Source organism: Schistocerca americana, chromosome 6 (genome assembly GCF_021461395.2).
Source record: "Schistocerca americana isolate TAMUIC-IGC-003095 chromosome 6, iqSchAmer2.1, whole genome shotgun sequence".
Taxonomy (NCBI): domain Eukaryota; kingdom Metazoa; phylum Arthropoda; class Insecta; order Orthoptera; family Acrididae; genus Schistocerca; species Schistocerca americana.
The window spans coordinates 199,664,805-199,683,418 of NC_060124.1; the positions used below are offsets into that span (position 1 = coordinate 199,664,805).

General features: G+C 44.4%; 1 protein-coding gene across 1 annotated transcript in view; it reads right to left on the reverse strand.

The window, feature by feature from the left end:
• Positions 1-686: 686 nt before the first annotated feature.
• Positions 687-18,614, reverse strand: part of LOC124620050 — a 359,651-nt gene continuing 341,723 nt past the window's right edge. Inside the window, exons 5-6 of the mRNA XM_047146717.1 lie at positions 8,277-8,673; positions 687-793 (exon numbers count right to left, since the gene is read on the reverse strand). Of these exons, the coding sequence (XP_047002673.1) occupies positions 687-793; positions 8,277-8,673 (504 nt within the window). The remainder of the gene's footprint in view (positions 794-8,276; positions 8,674-18,614) is intronic.

An 18,614-nucleotide genomic window follows, 5' to 3' on the forward strand; every position in this document is an offset into this window, starting at 1 on the left:
TAGCACTTCGTGGTGTAGCAGTTTTAATGGCCGGTAGTGTAGTATCACACGACTAATTTCGGTATTAGAATTCCTTGGCGCACTTATTGTGGAGACAACACGGTGTCGAGTACACACTCATGAGGGAAGCTGGCCCACGTGTACTTGTAACACGGAGTTCACAATAAATGCGCCAAGGAACTGTTATACTCTTTCGGCAGTGGGGGGGTCTGAGAATGGCTGTAATGTGCCACCGAAACTAATCATTTGAGACAATAAAGAAATTCTCAAGATACAGCTGTGGTGGTGCTTTTTCTCATAGAAACAAATATAATTGTTTATTCCTGCTGCTATACTGTATATTCGGAATAAGTAAACTCTCGTTATTTGCTTTCTTCCTGGTATTGCAATTTTGACAGTTATCAAATATGGAGCTATGCTTTTTGTGCTTATTTGCCCTCTCGGTGTAGTTTTTCCACTAAAAATTGTCAAGGGTAGGAAGCAAGGTAGAGGTTATTTCGGTGAGCACATTTTATCCAATAGAAATACTTTATTGCTCTAAAATCTGGAACAGCATTTCAAATACTGCTATGTACAACATCGATAGAGAGCTATGGCGAACATTCATGAGAGGCGCGTAACGCTATAACAGACAGGAAGGTAACGGAGAATAACGGCTCTTCAACGGCGGGGACGGCGCGCTTGCCTCACGTGAGAGCGGCGGCGAGCAGCAGCGGCAGCTGTACGGAGGTCGCCAGCAGGGGCCACCAGCTGCCCGCACACCGCTGACCGGCCGCCGCTCCGGTAGACTCACCTGCAACACACCAAGGCAGAGGTTGCCTAGTCCCGTGGCCGTATGGAGTTTATTACACAAGAAAATGCGAGGACATATGTGAAACTTATTACGTAATGAAATATGCACGTTTAAGGTTATTGCCTTAACCCTTTAACTATCAAAGTGCCTAGCTAATACAACAGTGAAATACACGTCAGTATGTACGCCTCTCCCCGATGTTATTCAATCTGTATTTTGAGCAAGCAGTAAAGGAAGCAAAAGAAAAATTCGGAGAAAGTATTAAAATCTATGGAGAAGAAATTTGAGGCTTGCCGATGACATTGTAATTCTGCCTGAGACAGCAAAGGACTTGGAAGAGCAGTTGAACGGAATGGACAGTGTCTTGAAAAGAGGATATAAGATGAACATCACCAAAAGCAAAACGAGGATGATGGAATGTAGTCGAATTAAATCGGGTAATGCTGAGGGAATTAGTTTAGGAAATGAGACACTTAAGGTAGTAAAGGAGCTTTGCTATTTGGGGAGCAAAATAACTGATGATGGTCCTAGTAGAGAGGATATAAAATGTAGACTGGCAATGGCAAGGAAAGCGTTTCTGAAGAAGAGAAATTTGTTAACATCGAGTACAGATTTAAGTTTCAGGAACTCGTTTCTGAAAGTATTTGTATGGAGTGTAGCCATTTATGGAAGTGAAACATGGACGATAAATAGTTTGGACAAGAAGAGAATAGAAGCTTTCGAAATGTGGTGCTACAGAAGAATGCTGAAGATTAGATGGGTAGATCACATAACTGATGAGGAGGTATTGAATAGAATTGGGGAGAAGAGGAGTTTGTGGCACAATTTGACTAGAAGAAGGGATCGGTTTGTAGGACATGTTCTGAGGCATTAAGGGGTCACCAATATAGTATTGGAGGGCAGCGTGGAGGGCAAAAATCGTAGAGGTAGACCAGGAGATGAATACACTAAGCAGATTCAGAAGGATGTAAGTTGCGGTAGGTACTGGGAGATGAAGAAGCTTGCACAGGATAGAGTAGCATGGAGCTGCATCAAACCAGTCTCAGGACTGAAGACCACAACTACAACAATGTACGCTTTGGGAATAATCGTTCGCAATTTGTTTGAAGAACAAATTGTCGCCAACTTGAGTGAGTGGTTTGGCCACCTAGATCACCTGACATGAATCACACAAAACATTTATGGGTAATAGTCGAGAGGTCAGTTGATGCACAAAATCATGCACCGGCAACACTGTCGCAACTATGGACGGCTAGAGAGGCAGTATGGCGCAGTATTTCTGCAGGGGACTTGTTAAGTCCATGCCACGTCGAGTTACTACATTGCGTTGGGCAAAAGGAGGTCTGACACGTTATTTGGTGGTATTCTATGGCGTCTGTTACCTCAGTGTATGCCCTCAGGCGAAAGAAATTTTCATAGGACCAGTGTCGTCAAAAAACTTTAGACAATGCAAATAAATTAACATTTTCAGTCACTTCAGAATCAGTTTCACGACTTCCGTAAAATGCTTCTTCAAGCACAGGCTAACAGTCTGCTCTGCCTGCTGCATCTGTATTAGAAGTTTCACTCACTGGTCCACCTGAGACTGCGTTACCCAGACTAAGAGTGGCTACTGTAACGGTGTTTGAAGCGGTAGAGACAGTAGCTATATCATATGCATCAGAATCGCTTCCAAAAACTCTTCTGCGTGCTCTTCTGTAGCCTCTTCGCAGCAGCTCATTACAGGACCGGCTAGAACTTAATCTGCCAGGGAACTACGCTACTTCCATTACGTCATTCTCATAGATCTAAAAGATATATTGACTTGTGTCAGTGTAATCTCTAACTGTACAAAATAACCAAAAATGGGTAAATAAGATGCCTATTACAATCAAGCAGGTGCACAAAATGTGTTCGTCATGTTATGTATTTTCAGTAACCATCCTACACGTGCACCGTTAGTGGAAGTAATTTATATTACCTTAGTGGCTACTCTTTTCGAGATAATTTGTGAAACAATATTATCTGCAATGTTCAGTCTTCATTAGATGCAACATTTCACAGCATATAATCTGTAAAATTAGATATAACTATTTGGTTGCATGTATGGCAAGGGAGAAAACTTGCTGTAAATATGTTTACACACGAGTCCCTTGGGATTTTATAGTTTGTAATGTAGGAAATCTTACTGTGAATTATGTATATCGTAGTTTATATCTAAAGACCTAGAAGTCCTCAGCCGACAGTCCAGGAAGTTTCAGGCCAGGGCAACCTCAGCTGCTCTTTGTGGACCACATCTGCAGGATGCGAAGATGCCTCCCTGTGGATATTCCCTTGACATGAGACCCTGCTGAGTGACTTTTAACTGTGGTATAATGTCATTCAGGAAGAATGGGACCATATTGTTAAATAAATAGGAGTACTGCACAATTGCTGTATTGATCACTTATCAAGAAGCCACCAGGTGATAAACCACTCACTTCCCTCGATACGTTTCGGGTAGAGCCCATACCCAGATTCTCATGAACATCTTGGCTATCTTATATATAAGGATAGTATGTAACAAACAAAGCCATGACAGCTTTGTTTATTACATGTTGTTATTGTTGTTGTTGTCTTCAGTCCGGAGACTTGTTTGGTGCAGCTGTGTATTCTACTCTATCCCCAAATAACTGTTACAATCTACGTTCTTCTGAATCTGATTACTGTATTCCTCTCTTGGTCTCCCCCTACGATTCTTACTCCTCCCCACTCCCCAATGCCATCCAATACTAAATTGATGATCCGTTGATGTCGTCTGCCTCAACTATCTGAATAATTTCTTTTATCTCATCACACATTTTCTCAGTTTCTTCAATATCTGCAGAGGTAGTTGGCTTATAAACGTGCTCTGGTAGATGTGGACTTCGATTCTATCTTGGCTGCGACAACGCGTTTGCTATGCTGGTCATTATAGCTTACCTGCATTCCATGTTCTTATTCATTATTAAACCCACACCTGCTTTACTCCTACCTGACCATAAGTCCTGATCTTCCTGTCACTTAATTTCACTAATTCCCACTATATCTAACTTCACCCTATCCATTTCCCTTTTTAAATTTTCTAACATACCTGCCCAATTAAGGGAGCTAACATTCCACACTGCAATCTGTAGAATCCCTGTTTTGTTTGTGCTGATGACATCGTCCTGAGCAGGCCACACCTTGAGATCTGAATGGGGAACTATTTTATCGATGAGGATGCCATCTCCATCCAACCATACAATACAGCTGCATGCCCTCAGGAAAAATTACAGCTGTTGTTTCTCCCTGTTTTCAGCTGTTCGCAGTACCAGCACAGTAAGGCAGTTTTAACTGATATTATAAGGGCAGATCAGTCAATCGTTCAGCCCGTTGCCCCTGAAATTACTGAAAAGGCTATTGCCCCTCTTCAGGAACCAGAGTTTTGTCTGGTCTTCCAACAGATAGCCTTCCATTGTGAGGGCGCCTTTGGTACAGCTATTTGTGACACTGAGGCACTCAAGCCACTCAATCGATGGCAAGGTTCATGGTTCGGGTGGGAGGTTGTTACTTATTGTACTGGTCAGTAAATAAGATGCCACCAGCTGATGAACCATCGACTTTATTCGGTGCATTTCAAGTACAATAAAATGGTTCAAATGGCTCTGAGCACTATGGGACTTAACTTCTAAGGTCATCAGTCCCCTAGAACTTAGAACTACTTAAAGCTAACTAACCTAAGGACATCACACACATCCATGCCCGAGGCAGGATTCGAAACTGCGACTGTAGCGGTCGCGCGGTTCCAGACTGAAGCGCCTAGAACAGCTCTTCCACCCTGGCCGGCTCAAGTAGAATGCATCCTCAGATTGTAAATAACCTCTTGGTGATCAGCTATATAAAAGAAGACCGTTACGTGCTGTCTTTATATAGGGTGTTTCAGAAGTGATTGTCAATAATTCACACATGGAAACTATAGGCCAAAAATAGCTAAAAAGCTCCAGTAAACATGTGTCCACAAATCAGCCGTTGTCGAGATACAACACATTTTTTGCTGCAGTTCATCAATGTCTAGGAGCACACGGCATCTCTAAACGTTAAAGTTGTTGTTCGAATTGTTGTCGATGCACCTGAATGCAACACTGAATTGCGAATCGTCTCAGGTAGTACTGAGAAATTCTGTAATTGCTGGAAGGCTTCTGAATCCTCAAGCGTAACTCCTTAAGAGAGTTGACCTCCGTAGCATAGACCAGGCTTTCAGCATGACCCCCCCCCCCCCCCAGAAATCCATGGCATTTAAATCCAGAGACCTTGGAGACCCTAGTCTACATATCCAGTGTTAACCATACGTCCGAGTTAGAAGCCAGCGCACTCGTCAGTGAAAATGTGCTGGAGGACCGTCGTTCATGAACCACATGTCCAGGTGTTGGGTCAGTTGGACATCATCACGTACATATGAAAGTACAGTCCAGAGAATCAGCATATACTGCTGCCTGGTTCGTCTCTGCGAAAGAAAGTGTGGTCCAATTATGCGGTCTCCGTGTAGTTCTCCACAGACGTTCAACGAATAACGCTGCTGATGTCGTCATACGTGTGTTGCATTAGGATTGAAATTGAAGCATATGGGACAGTTATGGTAGTTAAAAATAACATCATGGGTAAATCTAGTCATACTGTTTACAAACAGAGGATTCAGGGTACACTGTTGTTGCACCAATTAACAGAAGTACTCTCTAGGTTCAAATGGTTCAAATGGCTCTGAGCACTATGGGACTTAATATCTGTGGTCATCAGTCCCCTAGAACTTAGAGCTACTTAAACCTAACTAACCTAAGGACATTACACACATCTAAGCCCGAGGCAGGAATCGAACCTGCGACCTTAGCGGTCACGCGGTTCCAGACTGAAGCGCCTAGAAACGCTCGGCCACCATGGCCGGCTTCTCTCTAGGAGTGAAGTCTTCATTGTGGAGGGCTTGCACTCGCTGGAGATGACGTGGATAGAGTACCTGCCGATGTAAACTCCGCCACACACTGCCATGACTCAGAACACGCAATCCCCCTTTTTGAAGCACTCGTACGGTTATGTTCAATGCGCGAAATCCTTTCCTCAACTTTGGATGTTATGGATCTGGATCGATATTCTTGTACATGGAATGCGAAATGCCTGGTTTCTCTAAAGCGCTGATATAGCCCGGTAAATGTGCGTCAGTCAGGTTGCCTGCAGAGAGGAAAAGATTCTTCGTACAATCGTGCAGCCTCAAGCGCACTGCCATTCGTTTTGGCTTACACGAAGTGCATGACAGCGTACTCTTCATTGGTGCAACCTCTGTCCGTGGTACCTTCACGTTCGTAACTGATTTTGAGGACGGTACGACTGTGCACGGAGGTGGAAAGGGAAGTAGCTGCACGTGGGTAAACAAGGAGACAGTCAATACCAAACGTTGGTATATCAACCTTAATTCCACGGTATCCAGTTGGTTGCCAGCTTGAATTAATGCAATACCTCGGCAACGGTTGATTTGCAGACCTACGTTCATTTGAGCTTTCCAGTTACTTTCCGCATGTACATATACATCTACATCTATATTTATACTCCGCAAGCCACCCAACGGTGTGTAGCGGAGGGCAGTTTACGTGCCACTGTCATTACCTCCTTTTCCTGTTCGAGTCACGTATGGTTCGCGGGAAGAACGATTGCCGGAAAGCCTCCGTGCGCCCTCGAATCTCTCTAATTTTACATTCGTGATCTCCTCGGGAGGTATAAGTATATAATGTATTCAATACCTCATCCAAATACGCACCCTCTCGAAACCTGGACAGCAAGCTACACCGCGATGCAGAGGGCCTCTCTTGCAGAGTCTCCCACTTGACTTTGCTAAACATCTCCGTAACGCAATCACACTTACCAAATAACCCTGTGACGAAACGCACCGCTCTTCTTTGGATCTTCTCTATCTCCTCTGTCAACCCGACCTGGTACGGATCCCACACTGATGAGCAATACTCAAGTATAGGTCGAACGAGTGTTTTGTAAGCCACCTCCTTTGTTGATGGACTACATTTTCTAAGGACTCTCCCAATGAAACTCAACCTGGCACCCGCCTTACCAACAATTAATTTTTTATGATCATTCCACTTCAAATCGTTCCGCACGCATACTCCCAGATATTTTACAGAAGTAACTGCTACCAGTGTTTGTTCCGCTATCATATAATCACACAATAAAGGATCCTTCTTTCTATGTATTCGCAATACATTACATTTGTCTATGTTAAGGGTCAGTTGCCACTCCCTGCACCAAGTGCCTATCCGCTGCAGATCTTCCTGCATTTCGCTACAATTTTCTAATGCTGCAACTTCTCTGTATACTACAGCATCATCCGCGAAAAGCCGCATGGAACTTCCGACACTATCTACTAAGTCATTTATATATATTGTGAAAAGCAATGGTTCCATAACACTCCCCTGTGGCACGCCAGAGGTTACTTTAACGTCTGTAGACGTCTCTCCATTGAGAACAACATGCTGTGTTCTGTTTGCTAAAAACTCTTCAATCCAGCCACACAGCCGGTCTGATATCCCGTAGGCTCTTACTTTGTTTATCAGGCGACAGTGCGGAACTCCATCGAACGCCTTCCGGAAGTCAAGGAATATAGCATCTACCTGGGAGCCTGTATCTAATATTTTCTGGGTCTCATGAACAAATAAAGCAAGTTGGGTGTCACATGATCGCTGTTTCCGGAATCCATGTTGATTCCTACAGAGTAGACTCTGGATTTCCAGAAATGACATGACACGCGAGCAAAAACATGTTCTAAAATTCTACAACAGATTGGCGTCTGAGATATAGGTCTATAGTTTTGCGCATCTGCTCGACGACCCTTCTTCAATACTGGGACTACCTGTGCTCTTTTCCAATCATTTGGAACCTTCTGTTCCTCTAGAGACTTGCGGTACACGGCTGTTAGAAGTGGGGCAAGTTCTTTCGGGTACTCTGTGTAGAATCGAATTGGTATCCCGTCAGATCCAGTGGACTTCCCTCTGTTGAGTGATTTCAGTTGCTTTTCTATTTCTTGGACACTTATTTCGATGTCATCCATTTTTCCGTTTGTGCGAGGATTTAGAGAAGGATCTGCAGTGCGGTCTTCCTCTGTGAAACAGCTTTGGAAAAAGGTGTTTAGTATTTCAGCTTTAGCGTGTCATCCTCTGTTTCAATGCCATCATCATCCCGGAGTGTCTGGATATGCTGTTTCGAGCCACTTACTGATTTAAAGTAAGACCAGAACTTCCTAGGATTTTCTGTCAAGTCGGTACATAGGGTTTTACTTTTGAATTCACTGAACGCTTCACGCGTAGCCCTCCTTACGCTAACTTTGACATCGTTTAGCTTCTGTTTGTCTGAGAGGTTTTGGCTGCGTTTAAACTTGTCAAAGTTTTATCAGCTGGCGACCCCGTATTCGGCGGCCAGTGCAGCAGCTGGACCTGTATTGTGGGCAGCTCACCGGCGTGGCGGACGTCGGCGGGGGCGGCGGTGGCGGCGGCGGCGACCACGCTGTGCTGGTGGTGCCCCCTGCCGTGCAGCAGGTGCTGGCGCTCCCCGGACTGCTCCTCGAGCTCGGCGTCGGCGTCCGCGTCGGCGTCCGCGTCGTCGAGGCCGGTCCAGTCGCCGGAGCCCGCGGACTCGTGCGGCGGCTGCTGGCGGTGCTGGCCCGGCGCGACGACGGCGGCGCTCTTCTCGGCGCTCTGCCAGTAGACGGCGCCGATGCTGGCCACGCAGCGCACGCGCACGCGCGGCGCCAGCGACGCCGTCACCGGCAGCAGCAGCGCCAGCCGCGACCGGTTCAGCCCGGAGAGGCCCTCCTCCAGCGCCGGCAGCGGCCGCACGCTGCGCTCGTCCTGCTGCGGGCACAGACGCAGGCCGCGGCGCTGCTGCAACGAGAGCTGATAGCCACAGTAGGCGCCCGCGTATATTTCAATAAAACTGTAGATGTCCGTCTGTTCCAAACCGTCAGCGTGCAAAAGTTCTGGACCGATAACTTCGAAATTTGACACAACGTTCAACTCTAATAAACCTTTTTTCCAGGTACCAACTTCTTTAACTTGGAAACCCAGTTCTAAGCAAAGAAGGGAAAGTAGAAAGGTGGAAGGAGTATATAGTCTATACAAGGGCGATGTACTTGAGGACAGTATTATGGAAATGGAAGAGGATGTCGATGAAGACCAAAGGGGAGATATGATACTGCGTGTAGAGTTCGAAATAAGGTCCCGGGATTAGACAAGAGCTTTGATGGAAACCCAGTTCTGAGCAAAGAAGGGAAAGCACAAAGAAATATATAGAGGGTCTATACAAGGGCGATGAACTTGAAAACAATATTATGGAAATGGAAGATGATGTAGATGAAGACGAAATGGGAGATACGATACTGTGTGAAGAGTTTGACAGAGCACTGAAAGACCTGTCGAAACAAGACCCCGGGAGCAGACAACATTTCATTAGAACTACTGACAGCCTTGGGAGAGCCAGCCCTGACAAAACTCTACCATCTGGTGGGCAAGATGTATGAGACAGGTGAAACACTCTCAGACTTCAAGAAGAATACCATAATTCCAATCCCAAAGAAAGCAGGTAGTGACAGATGTGAAAATTACCGAACTATTATTTTAATAAATCAAGGCTGCAAAATACTAACGCGAATTCTTTACAGACGAATGGAAAAACTGGTAGAAGCCGAACTTGGGGAAGATCAGTTTGGATTCCGAAGAAATGTTGCAAATCGTCAGGCAATGATGACGCTACGACTTATCTCACATAATAGATTAAGAAAAGGCAAACCTATGTTTCTAGCATTTGTAGACTTAGAGAAAGCTTTTGACAATGTTGACTGGAATACTCTCTTTCAAATTCTGAAGGTGGCACTGGTAAAATGCAGGGAGCGAAAGGCTATTCACAATTTTTACAGTAAACCAGATGGCATTTATAAGAGTCGAGGGGCATGAAAAGGAAGCAGTGTTGGGAAGGGAATGAGACAGGGTTGTAGCCTCTCCCCGATGTTATTCAATCTGTATATTGAGCAAACAGTGAAGGAAACAAAAGAAAAATACGGTTTGGGTACTAAATTCCACGTAGAGGAAATAAAAACCTTGAGGTTGGCCGATGACATCGTAATTCTGTCAGAGACAGCAAAGGACTTGGAAGCGCAGTTGAACGGAATGGACAGTGTCTCGAAAGGAGGGTATAAGATGAACATTAAAAAAAGTAAAAAGACGATAATGGAATGTAGTCGAGTTAAGTCGGGTGATGCTGAGGAAATTAGATTAGGAAATGAGACACTTAAAGTACTAAAGGAGTTTTGCTATTTGGAGAGCAAACTTCACTACTGGCCCCTTTAAATTGCTCATAACGAAGATGACATGCTACAGACGTGAAATTTAACCGACAGGAAGAAGATGCTATGATATGCAAATGATTAGCTTTTCAGAGCATTCACACAAGGTTGGAGCCGGTGGCGATACCTACAACGTCCTGACATGAGGAAAGTTTCCAACCGATTTCTCATACACAAACAGCAGTTGACCAGCTTTGCCTGGTGAAACGTTGTTGTGATGCCTCGTGTAAGGAGGAAAAATGCGTACCATCTCGTTTCCGACTTTGATGAAGGTCGGATTGTAGCCTATTGCGATTGCGGTTTATCGTAACGCGACATTGCTCCTCGCGTTGGTCGAGATCCAATGACTGTTAGCAGAATATGGAATCGGTGGGTTCAGGAGCGTAATACGGACCGCCATGCTGGATCCCATTGGCCTCGTATCACTAGCAGTCGAGATGACAGGCATCTTCTCCTCATGGCTGTAATGGATCGTGCAGCCACGTCTCGATCCCTGAGTCAACAGATGGGGACGTTTGCAAGACAACAACCATCTGCACGAACAGTTCGTCGACGTTCCCAGCAGTATGGACTATCAGCTCGGAGACCATGGCTGCGGTTACCCTTGACGCTGCATCACAGACGGGAGCGCCTGCGATGGTGTACTCGACGACGAACATGGATGCACGAATGGCAAAACGTCATTTTTCGGATCAATCCAGGTTCAGTTTACAGCATCATGATGGTCGCATCCGTGTTTGGCGACATCGCGGTGACCGCACATTGGGAGCGTGTATTCGTCATCGCCATACTGGCGTATCACCCGTCGTGATGGTATGGGGTGCCATTGGTTACACGTGTCGGTCACCTCTTGGTCGCATTGACGGCGCTTTGAACAGTGAACGTTACATTTCAGATGTGTTACGACCCGTGGCTCTACCCTTTATTGCCGGCGAGGGTGGCCGCGCTACAGTCTGGAACCGTGCGATCACTGCGGTCGCAGGTTCGAATCCTGTCTCGGGCATGGATGTGTGTGCTGTCCTTAGGTTAGTTAAGATAATGCACGACCACATGCTGCAGGTCCTGTACGGACTTTCTGGATACAGAAAATGTTCGACTGCTGCCCTGGCCAGCACATTCTCCAGATCTCTCACCAACTGAAGACGTCTGGTGAATGTGGCCGAGCAACCGGCTCGTCACAATACGCCAGTCACAACTCTTGATCAAGTGTGGCATCGTGTTGAAGCTGCATGGGCAGCTGCACCTGTACACGCCATCCAAGCTCTGTTTGACTCAATGCCCAGGCGTATCAGGGCCGTTATTACGGCCAGAGGTGGTTGTTCTGGGTACTGCTTTCTCAGAATCTATGCACCCAAATTCCGTGAAAATGTAATCACATGTCAGTTCTAGTAAAATACATTCGTCCAATGAATACCCGTTTGTCATCTGAATTTCTTTCTTCCGGGTGGTCCATTGATAGTGACCTGGCCAAATATCTCACGAAATAACCATCAAACAAAAAAAAAAAAAAAAAAAAAAAAAACTACAAAGAACGAAACTCGTCTACCTTGAAGGGGGAATCCAGATGGTGGTATGGTTGGCCAGCTAGATGGCACTGCCATAGGTCAAACGGATATCAACTGCGTTTTTTTTTCTTTTTGTATGCTGCTCGGTGTCCTGGACGACATCATCCAAGTGTCCGGACCGTTCGCCGGATATTTACGTTATTTAAGGAAACAGGACGTGTTCAGCCACATGTGAAACGTCAACCACGACCTGCAACAAATGGTGATGCCCAAGTAGGTGTTTTAGCTACTGTCGCGGCTAATCCGCACATTAGTAGCAGACAAATTACGCGAGAATCGTGAATCTCAAAAACGTAGGTGTTGTGAATGCTACATCAACATCGATTGCACCCGTACCATATTTCTATAGACCAGGAATTGCATGGCGACGACTTTGAACGTCGTGCCACTGCCACTGGGCACAAGAGAAATTACGGGACGATGACAGATTTTTTTCACGCGTTCCATTTAGCGACGAAGCGTCATTTACTAACAGCAGGTGTCAGGATGCTTTTGATCACATAGTATATACATATATATATATATATATATATATATATATATATATATATATATATATGTGTGTGTGTGTGTGTGTGTATGTGTGTGTGTGTGTATGTTAAAGAAGTAGGTACCTAAAAAGACGCCCATATTAGAATTCACATATGCGGCAGCAACCGTATGCTAGTTTCAACACAGGATCATACTGTAAATTACCGTTTGGTACATTGACCTTGGTTTCGACACGTGCTACGAGTACCTTCATCTGTATGAAATTATGATAAATCGTGAAATGACATTGCGAAAAAGCAATGGTCCTAATTCAGAGCAGCTATGCTCAAGTCAAAAATAAAATAAAGCGTTCCACTCATTGCCATGTGTGTCTAGCTAGAATCGACATCAAACTGTCTGATATTGATCCTAGCTAGGCACATATGGCAAAGGCTGGAACGATTTATTTTATTTTTGACTTGGGCATAGCTGCTCTAAATTCGGACCATTGCTGTTTCCCAAATTTAGTTTTACGGTTTATCATAATTTCATTGTGATGAAGACACTCATAGCACGTGTCGAACCTAGTTCAATGTAACAAACGGTAATTTGCAACCGGTTCACTGCATGGTCCTATGCTGAAAACGTATTTACCTATGTGAAACATTTTTAGATTTTTGTAATATTTCCCTATTATTAAGTTTGTAAAAATTATACATTACATGTATTACAAATATGTATATAAAACACCCACGAATTCTAAAGCAACGCTACCTCAAAATTTCAAAGCATTCGGAGAAAAACTTTAGGAGATTTTTGATTAGGAACATCAACAGTTCCAACGCAAGTATAAACGTAGATGTTCGTTCTCTTCAGACTCTCAAATCTCCGGAAGCTCTTCACGGACTGCTTCGAAATTCTGCCGCTACATTGAATAACAATACCCACTAAGTTTTATATGCCTCCTGCAAAGCCATCTTTCATAAATGCAATACGCATCTAATAAAAGGGGAAACGTCATATAATGTAAGTAATTGCTTTGCTCAAAATCCATAATATTCGAAATTTCTTGACCGATTGATTCGAATTTTGACGCAAAGGTGAATTATAATATGGCCGTTTTTTAGGTTCCTACTTCTTTAAAACACACACACACACACACACACACACACACACACACACACACACACACACACAGTACGTATGTACAAGGTGGTCCATTAATAGTGGCTTTGAACGTCGTGTACAGTTCTGCCACTGGGCACAAGAGAAATTACGGGACGATGACAGACTTTTTTGCATGCGTTCTATTTAGCGACGAAGCGTCATTCATCAACAGCGGTAAAGTAAACCGGCATAATATGCACTATTGGGCAACGGAAAATCCACCACAGCTGCGACAAGTGGAACATCAGCGACCTTGGCGGGTTAATGTATAGTGCGGCGTTATGGGAGGAAGGATAATTGGCCCCCATTTTATCGATGGCAATCTAAATGTATGCTGATTTCATACGTAATGTTCTACCGATGTTACTACAAGATGTTTCACTGCATGACAGAATGGCGGTGTACTTCCAACATGATGGATGTCCGGCACATAGCTCGCGTGCGGTTGAAGCGGTATTGAATAGCATATTTTATGACAGGTGGATTGGTCGTCGAAGCACCACACCATGGCCCGCACGTTCACTGGATGTGACGTCCCCGGATTTCTTTCTGTGGGGACAGTTGGGGGATATTTGCTATCGTGATCCATCGATAACGCCTGACAACATGCGTCAGCGCACTGTCAATGCATGTGCGCTGTTGGGAGGAATGTCGTTACACGTATGCCAAATACAATGAGGTTGACGGAAATCATTTTGAGCATTTTTTGCATTAATGTGGTGTTTACAGATAATTACGCTGTAACAGCATGCGTTCTCAGAAATGGTAAGTTCACAAAGGTACATGTATCACATTGGAACAACCGAAATAAAATGTTCAAACGTTCCTATGTTCTCTATTTTAATTTAAAAAACCGTATGTTTGTGACTATTACAGCGCCATCTATCACAAAGGGAAAAATGTGGTCCAACTAAAACATTCATATTTCTTTACGTACTACACGAATATGTAATAAAAATGGGGGTTCCTATTTTAAAAAACGCTGTTGATATCCTTTTGACCTATGGCAGCGCCATGTAGCGGGCCAATCATAGCGCCATCTGGTTTCCCCCTTCAAGCTAGACAAGTTTCGTTCTTTGTAGTTTTTTATGTTTGATGCTTATTTCGTGAGATATTTGGCCAGGTCACTATCAATGGACCATCCGGAAGAAAGAAATTCAGATGACAAACGGGTATTCATTGGACGAATGTATTTTACTAGAACTGACATGTGATTACATTTTCACGGAATTTGGGTGCATAGATTCTGAGAAAGCAGTACCCAGAACAACCACCTCTGGCCGTAATAACGGCCCTGATACGCCTGGGCATTGAGTCAAACAGAGCTTGGATGGCGTACAGAACAGTGGCACATTGGTTAAAGCCTTCAACGAAGGTCGGCAAGCTGTGGCAGACATGCATAGGGCTGGTCGTCCTAGCGTCTCTGAGGAAGAAGTGCATGCTGTTGCCGCATTAGTGGACAGTGATTGGCGCCATACGATTCGTGAGCTCGCCCACGAAACCAGATTAGCGCATACGGTTGTGCTTCGCATCCTGAAGGAACGCCTGGGCATGCGAAAAATTGCATCACGATGGGTTCCGCATGATTTGACCGAAATGTAGAAATGGATACGTTACGACGCTGGTCACACGCACTTGGAGATCTAAGAGCGCGAAGGAGAGGCTTTCTTACGCCGTATCGTAACACTTAATGAGACGTGGGCCACATCATACGAGCCGAAACTGAAACGCCAATCCAACGAATGGGGTCATAATGGGTCGCCGCAAAAGTCGAATGTGCGTCAGAGCCCCAGTATGGTGAAAGTTATGGTGATTGCCGCGTACGACTGTGACGGTGTTACCCTAACGCATTACGTTTCTCAACGAGAGACTGTCAATTCACAGACTTACTGTTCGTTTTTGGAGCAACACCTGCGACCAGCTTTGCGAAAAAAGTGGCGACACTTTCTGCGCAGCCCACCCATCATTTTGCGCGACAGTGCGCGGGCGCATACAGCGCAAGCTGTGGCTGCTCTGTTCGGTCGATGGGACTGGGAAGTACTATACCATTCACCCTACTCCCCGGACTTAAAAAGTCCTTGTGACTTTGATTTGATTTCAAAGATGAAGGAACCACTTCGAGGGATTCGCTTCAGAACTGATCCAGAGATTCGACAGGCGGTAGACCGCTTCATTCGCACCATCAACAGAACAGGCTCTGCTAACGGTATACTACGCCTTCCACACTGCTGGCAACGGGTTCTACACAACGCTGGTGACTACTTTGAAGGACAGTAACATCGCTGTTACTCAGCGACGGTATGCTAGTTTCAACACAGGATCATACAGTCAACCGCTTGCAAAATACTGTTCTACATCTACGTCTACATCCATACTCCGCAAGCCACCTGACGGTGTGTGGCGGAGGATACCCTGAGTACCTCTATAGGTTCTCCCTTCTATTCCAGTCTCGTATTGTTCGTGGGCTCTTATCTCTCTGACTTTATCCTCATGGTCTCTTCGTGAGATATACGTAGGAGGGAGCAATATACTGCTTGACTCCTCGGTGAAGGTATGTTCTCGAAACTTTAACAAAAGCCCGTACCGAGCTACTGAGCGTCTCTCCTGCAGAGTCTTCCACTGGAGTTTATCTATCATCTCTGTAACGCTTTCGCGATTACTAAATGATCCTCTAATGAACCGCGCTGCTCTCCGTTGGATCCTCTCTATCTCTTCTGTCAACCCTATCTGTTTGGTACATTGACCTCGGTTTAGACCCATGCTACGAATACCTTCATCTGAATGAAATTATGATAAATCGTAAAATTAAATTTCAAAAAAGCAATGGTCCGAATTTAGAGCAGCTATGCTCAGGTCAAAAATAAAATAATGCGTTCCACTCTTTGGCATGCGTTTCGAGCTAGAATCGACATCAAACTGTCTGATATTGATCCTAGCTAGGCACATGTGGCAAAGGCTGGAACGATTTATTTTATTTTTGACTTGGGTATAGCTGCTCTAAATTCGGACCACTGCTTTTTTTTCATTCTGATAAAGACACTCATAGCACGTGTCGAAACCTAGGTCAATGTACCAAACAGTTATTTGCAACCGGTTGGCTGTATGGTCCTAAGTTGAAAACATGTATACCTTTATGAAAAATTTTTAGATTTTTGTAATATTTCCGTATTATTAAATTTATAAAAATTATATATAACATAAATTAAAAATAGGTATATAAAACGCACGTATTCTAATGCAACACTACCTTAAAATTTCAAGGCATTCGGTGAAAAACTTTCGGAGATTGGCGATTAGGAACATATACAGTTTCTATGCAAGTACAAACGTAGATGTTCGTTCTCTTCACAATCTGAAATCTCTGGAAGCTCTTCACGGACTGCTGCGAAATTTTGGCGCAACATTTAATTACATTACCCACGTGGTTTTATATACCTTTTGCAAAGCCATCTTGTGTATATGTAATATCTAATAAAAGGGGAAACGTCATAAAATGTAAATACTGCTTTGCTCAAAACCCTTAATATTCGAAATTTCTGTACCGATTGCTTCGAAGTTTTGACCGAATTTTACTGTTGGCACTACGCATGTTGGCAGATGACGTTCACCGGGCATTCGCCATACCCACACCCTGCCATCGGATCGCCACATTGTGTACCGTGATTCGTCACTCCACACAACGCTTTTCCGCTATTCAATCATCCAATGTTTACTCTCCTTACACCAAGCGAGGCGTCGTTTGGCATTTACCGGCGTGATGTGTGGCTTACGAGCAGCCTCTCGACCACGAAATCCAAGTTTTCTCACCTCTCGCCTCACTGTCATAGTACTTGCAGTGGATCCTGATAGGAATTCCTGTGTGATGGTCTGGATAGATGTCTGCCTATTACACATTAGAACCCTCTTCATTGTCGACGGTCTCCGTCAGTCAACAGACGAGGTCGCCCTGTATGCTTTTGTGCTGTACGTGTCCCTTCACGTTTCCATTTCACTATCACATGGGAAACAGTGGACCTAGGGATGTTTAGGAGTGTGAAAATCTCGCGTACAGACGTATGAAACAAGTGACACCCCATCACCTGACCACATTCGAAGTCCGTGAGTTCCACAGAGCGCCCCATTCTGCTCTCTCACGATGTCTAATGACTACTGCGGTCGCTGAAATGGAGAACCTGGCAGTAGGTGGCAGTACAATGCACCTAATACGAAAAACGTATGTTTTGGGTGAGGGGGGTGTCCGGATGTTTTTGATCATATATGTGTGTGTTTTTGAAAACAATGTTACCAAATATCTCAAGATGTACCTTTCCTATTTACTTCAGTCCTTCACATGTTACTGTACTAAACGTTAACGTTGTTGTTGTTGTTGCTTCAGTCCTGGGACTGGTTTGATGCATTTCTCCATAATACTCTATCCTGTGCAAGCTTCTTCATCTCCCAGTACTTACTGCAACCTACATCCTTCTGAATCTGCTTAGTGTATTCATCTCTTGGTCTCCCTCTACGATTTTTACCCTCCACGCTGCCTTCCAATGCTAAATTTGTGATCTCTTGATGCCTCAGAACATGTCCTACAAACCGGTCCCTTCTTCTTGTCAAGTTGTGCCACAAACTCCTCTTCTCCCCAATTCTATTCAATACCTCCTCATTAGTTATGTGATCTACCCATCTAATCTTCAGCATTCTTCTGTAGCACCACATTTCGAAAGCTTCTATTCTCTTCTTTTCCAAACTATTTACCGTCCATGTTTCACTTCCATACATGGTTACACTCCATACAAAAACCTTCAGAAACGACTTCCTGACACTTAAATCTATACTCGATGTTAAAAAATTTCTCTTCTTCAGAAACGCTTTCCTTGCCATTGCCAGTCTACATTTTATATCCACTCTACTTCGACCATCATCAGTTATTTTGCTCCCCAAATACCAAAACTCCTTTACTACTTTAAGTGTCTCATTTCCTAATCTAATTCCCTCAGCATCACCCGACTTAATCCGACTACATTCCATTATCCTCGTATTGCTTTTGTTGATGTTCATCTTATATCCTCCTTTCAAGACACTGTCCATTCCGTTCAACTCCTCTTCCAAGTCCTTTGCTGTCTTTGACAGAATTACAATGTCATCGGCGAACCTCAAAGTTTTTATTTCTTCTCCATGGACCTTAATACCTATTCCGAATTTTTCTTTTGTTTCCTTTGCTGCTTGCTCAATATACAGATTGAATAACATCGGGGAGAGGCTACAA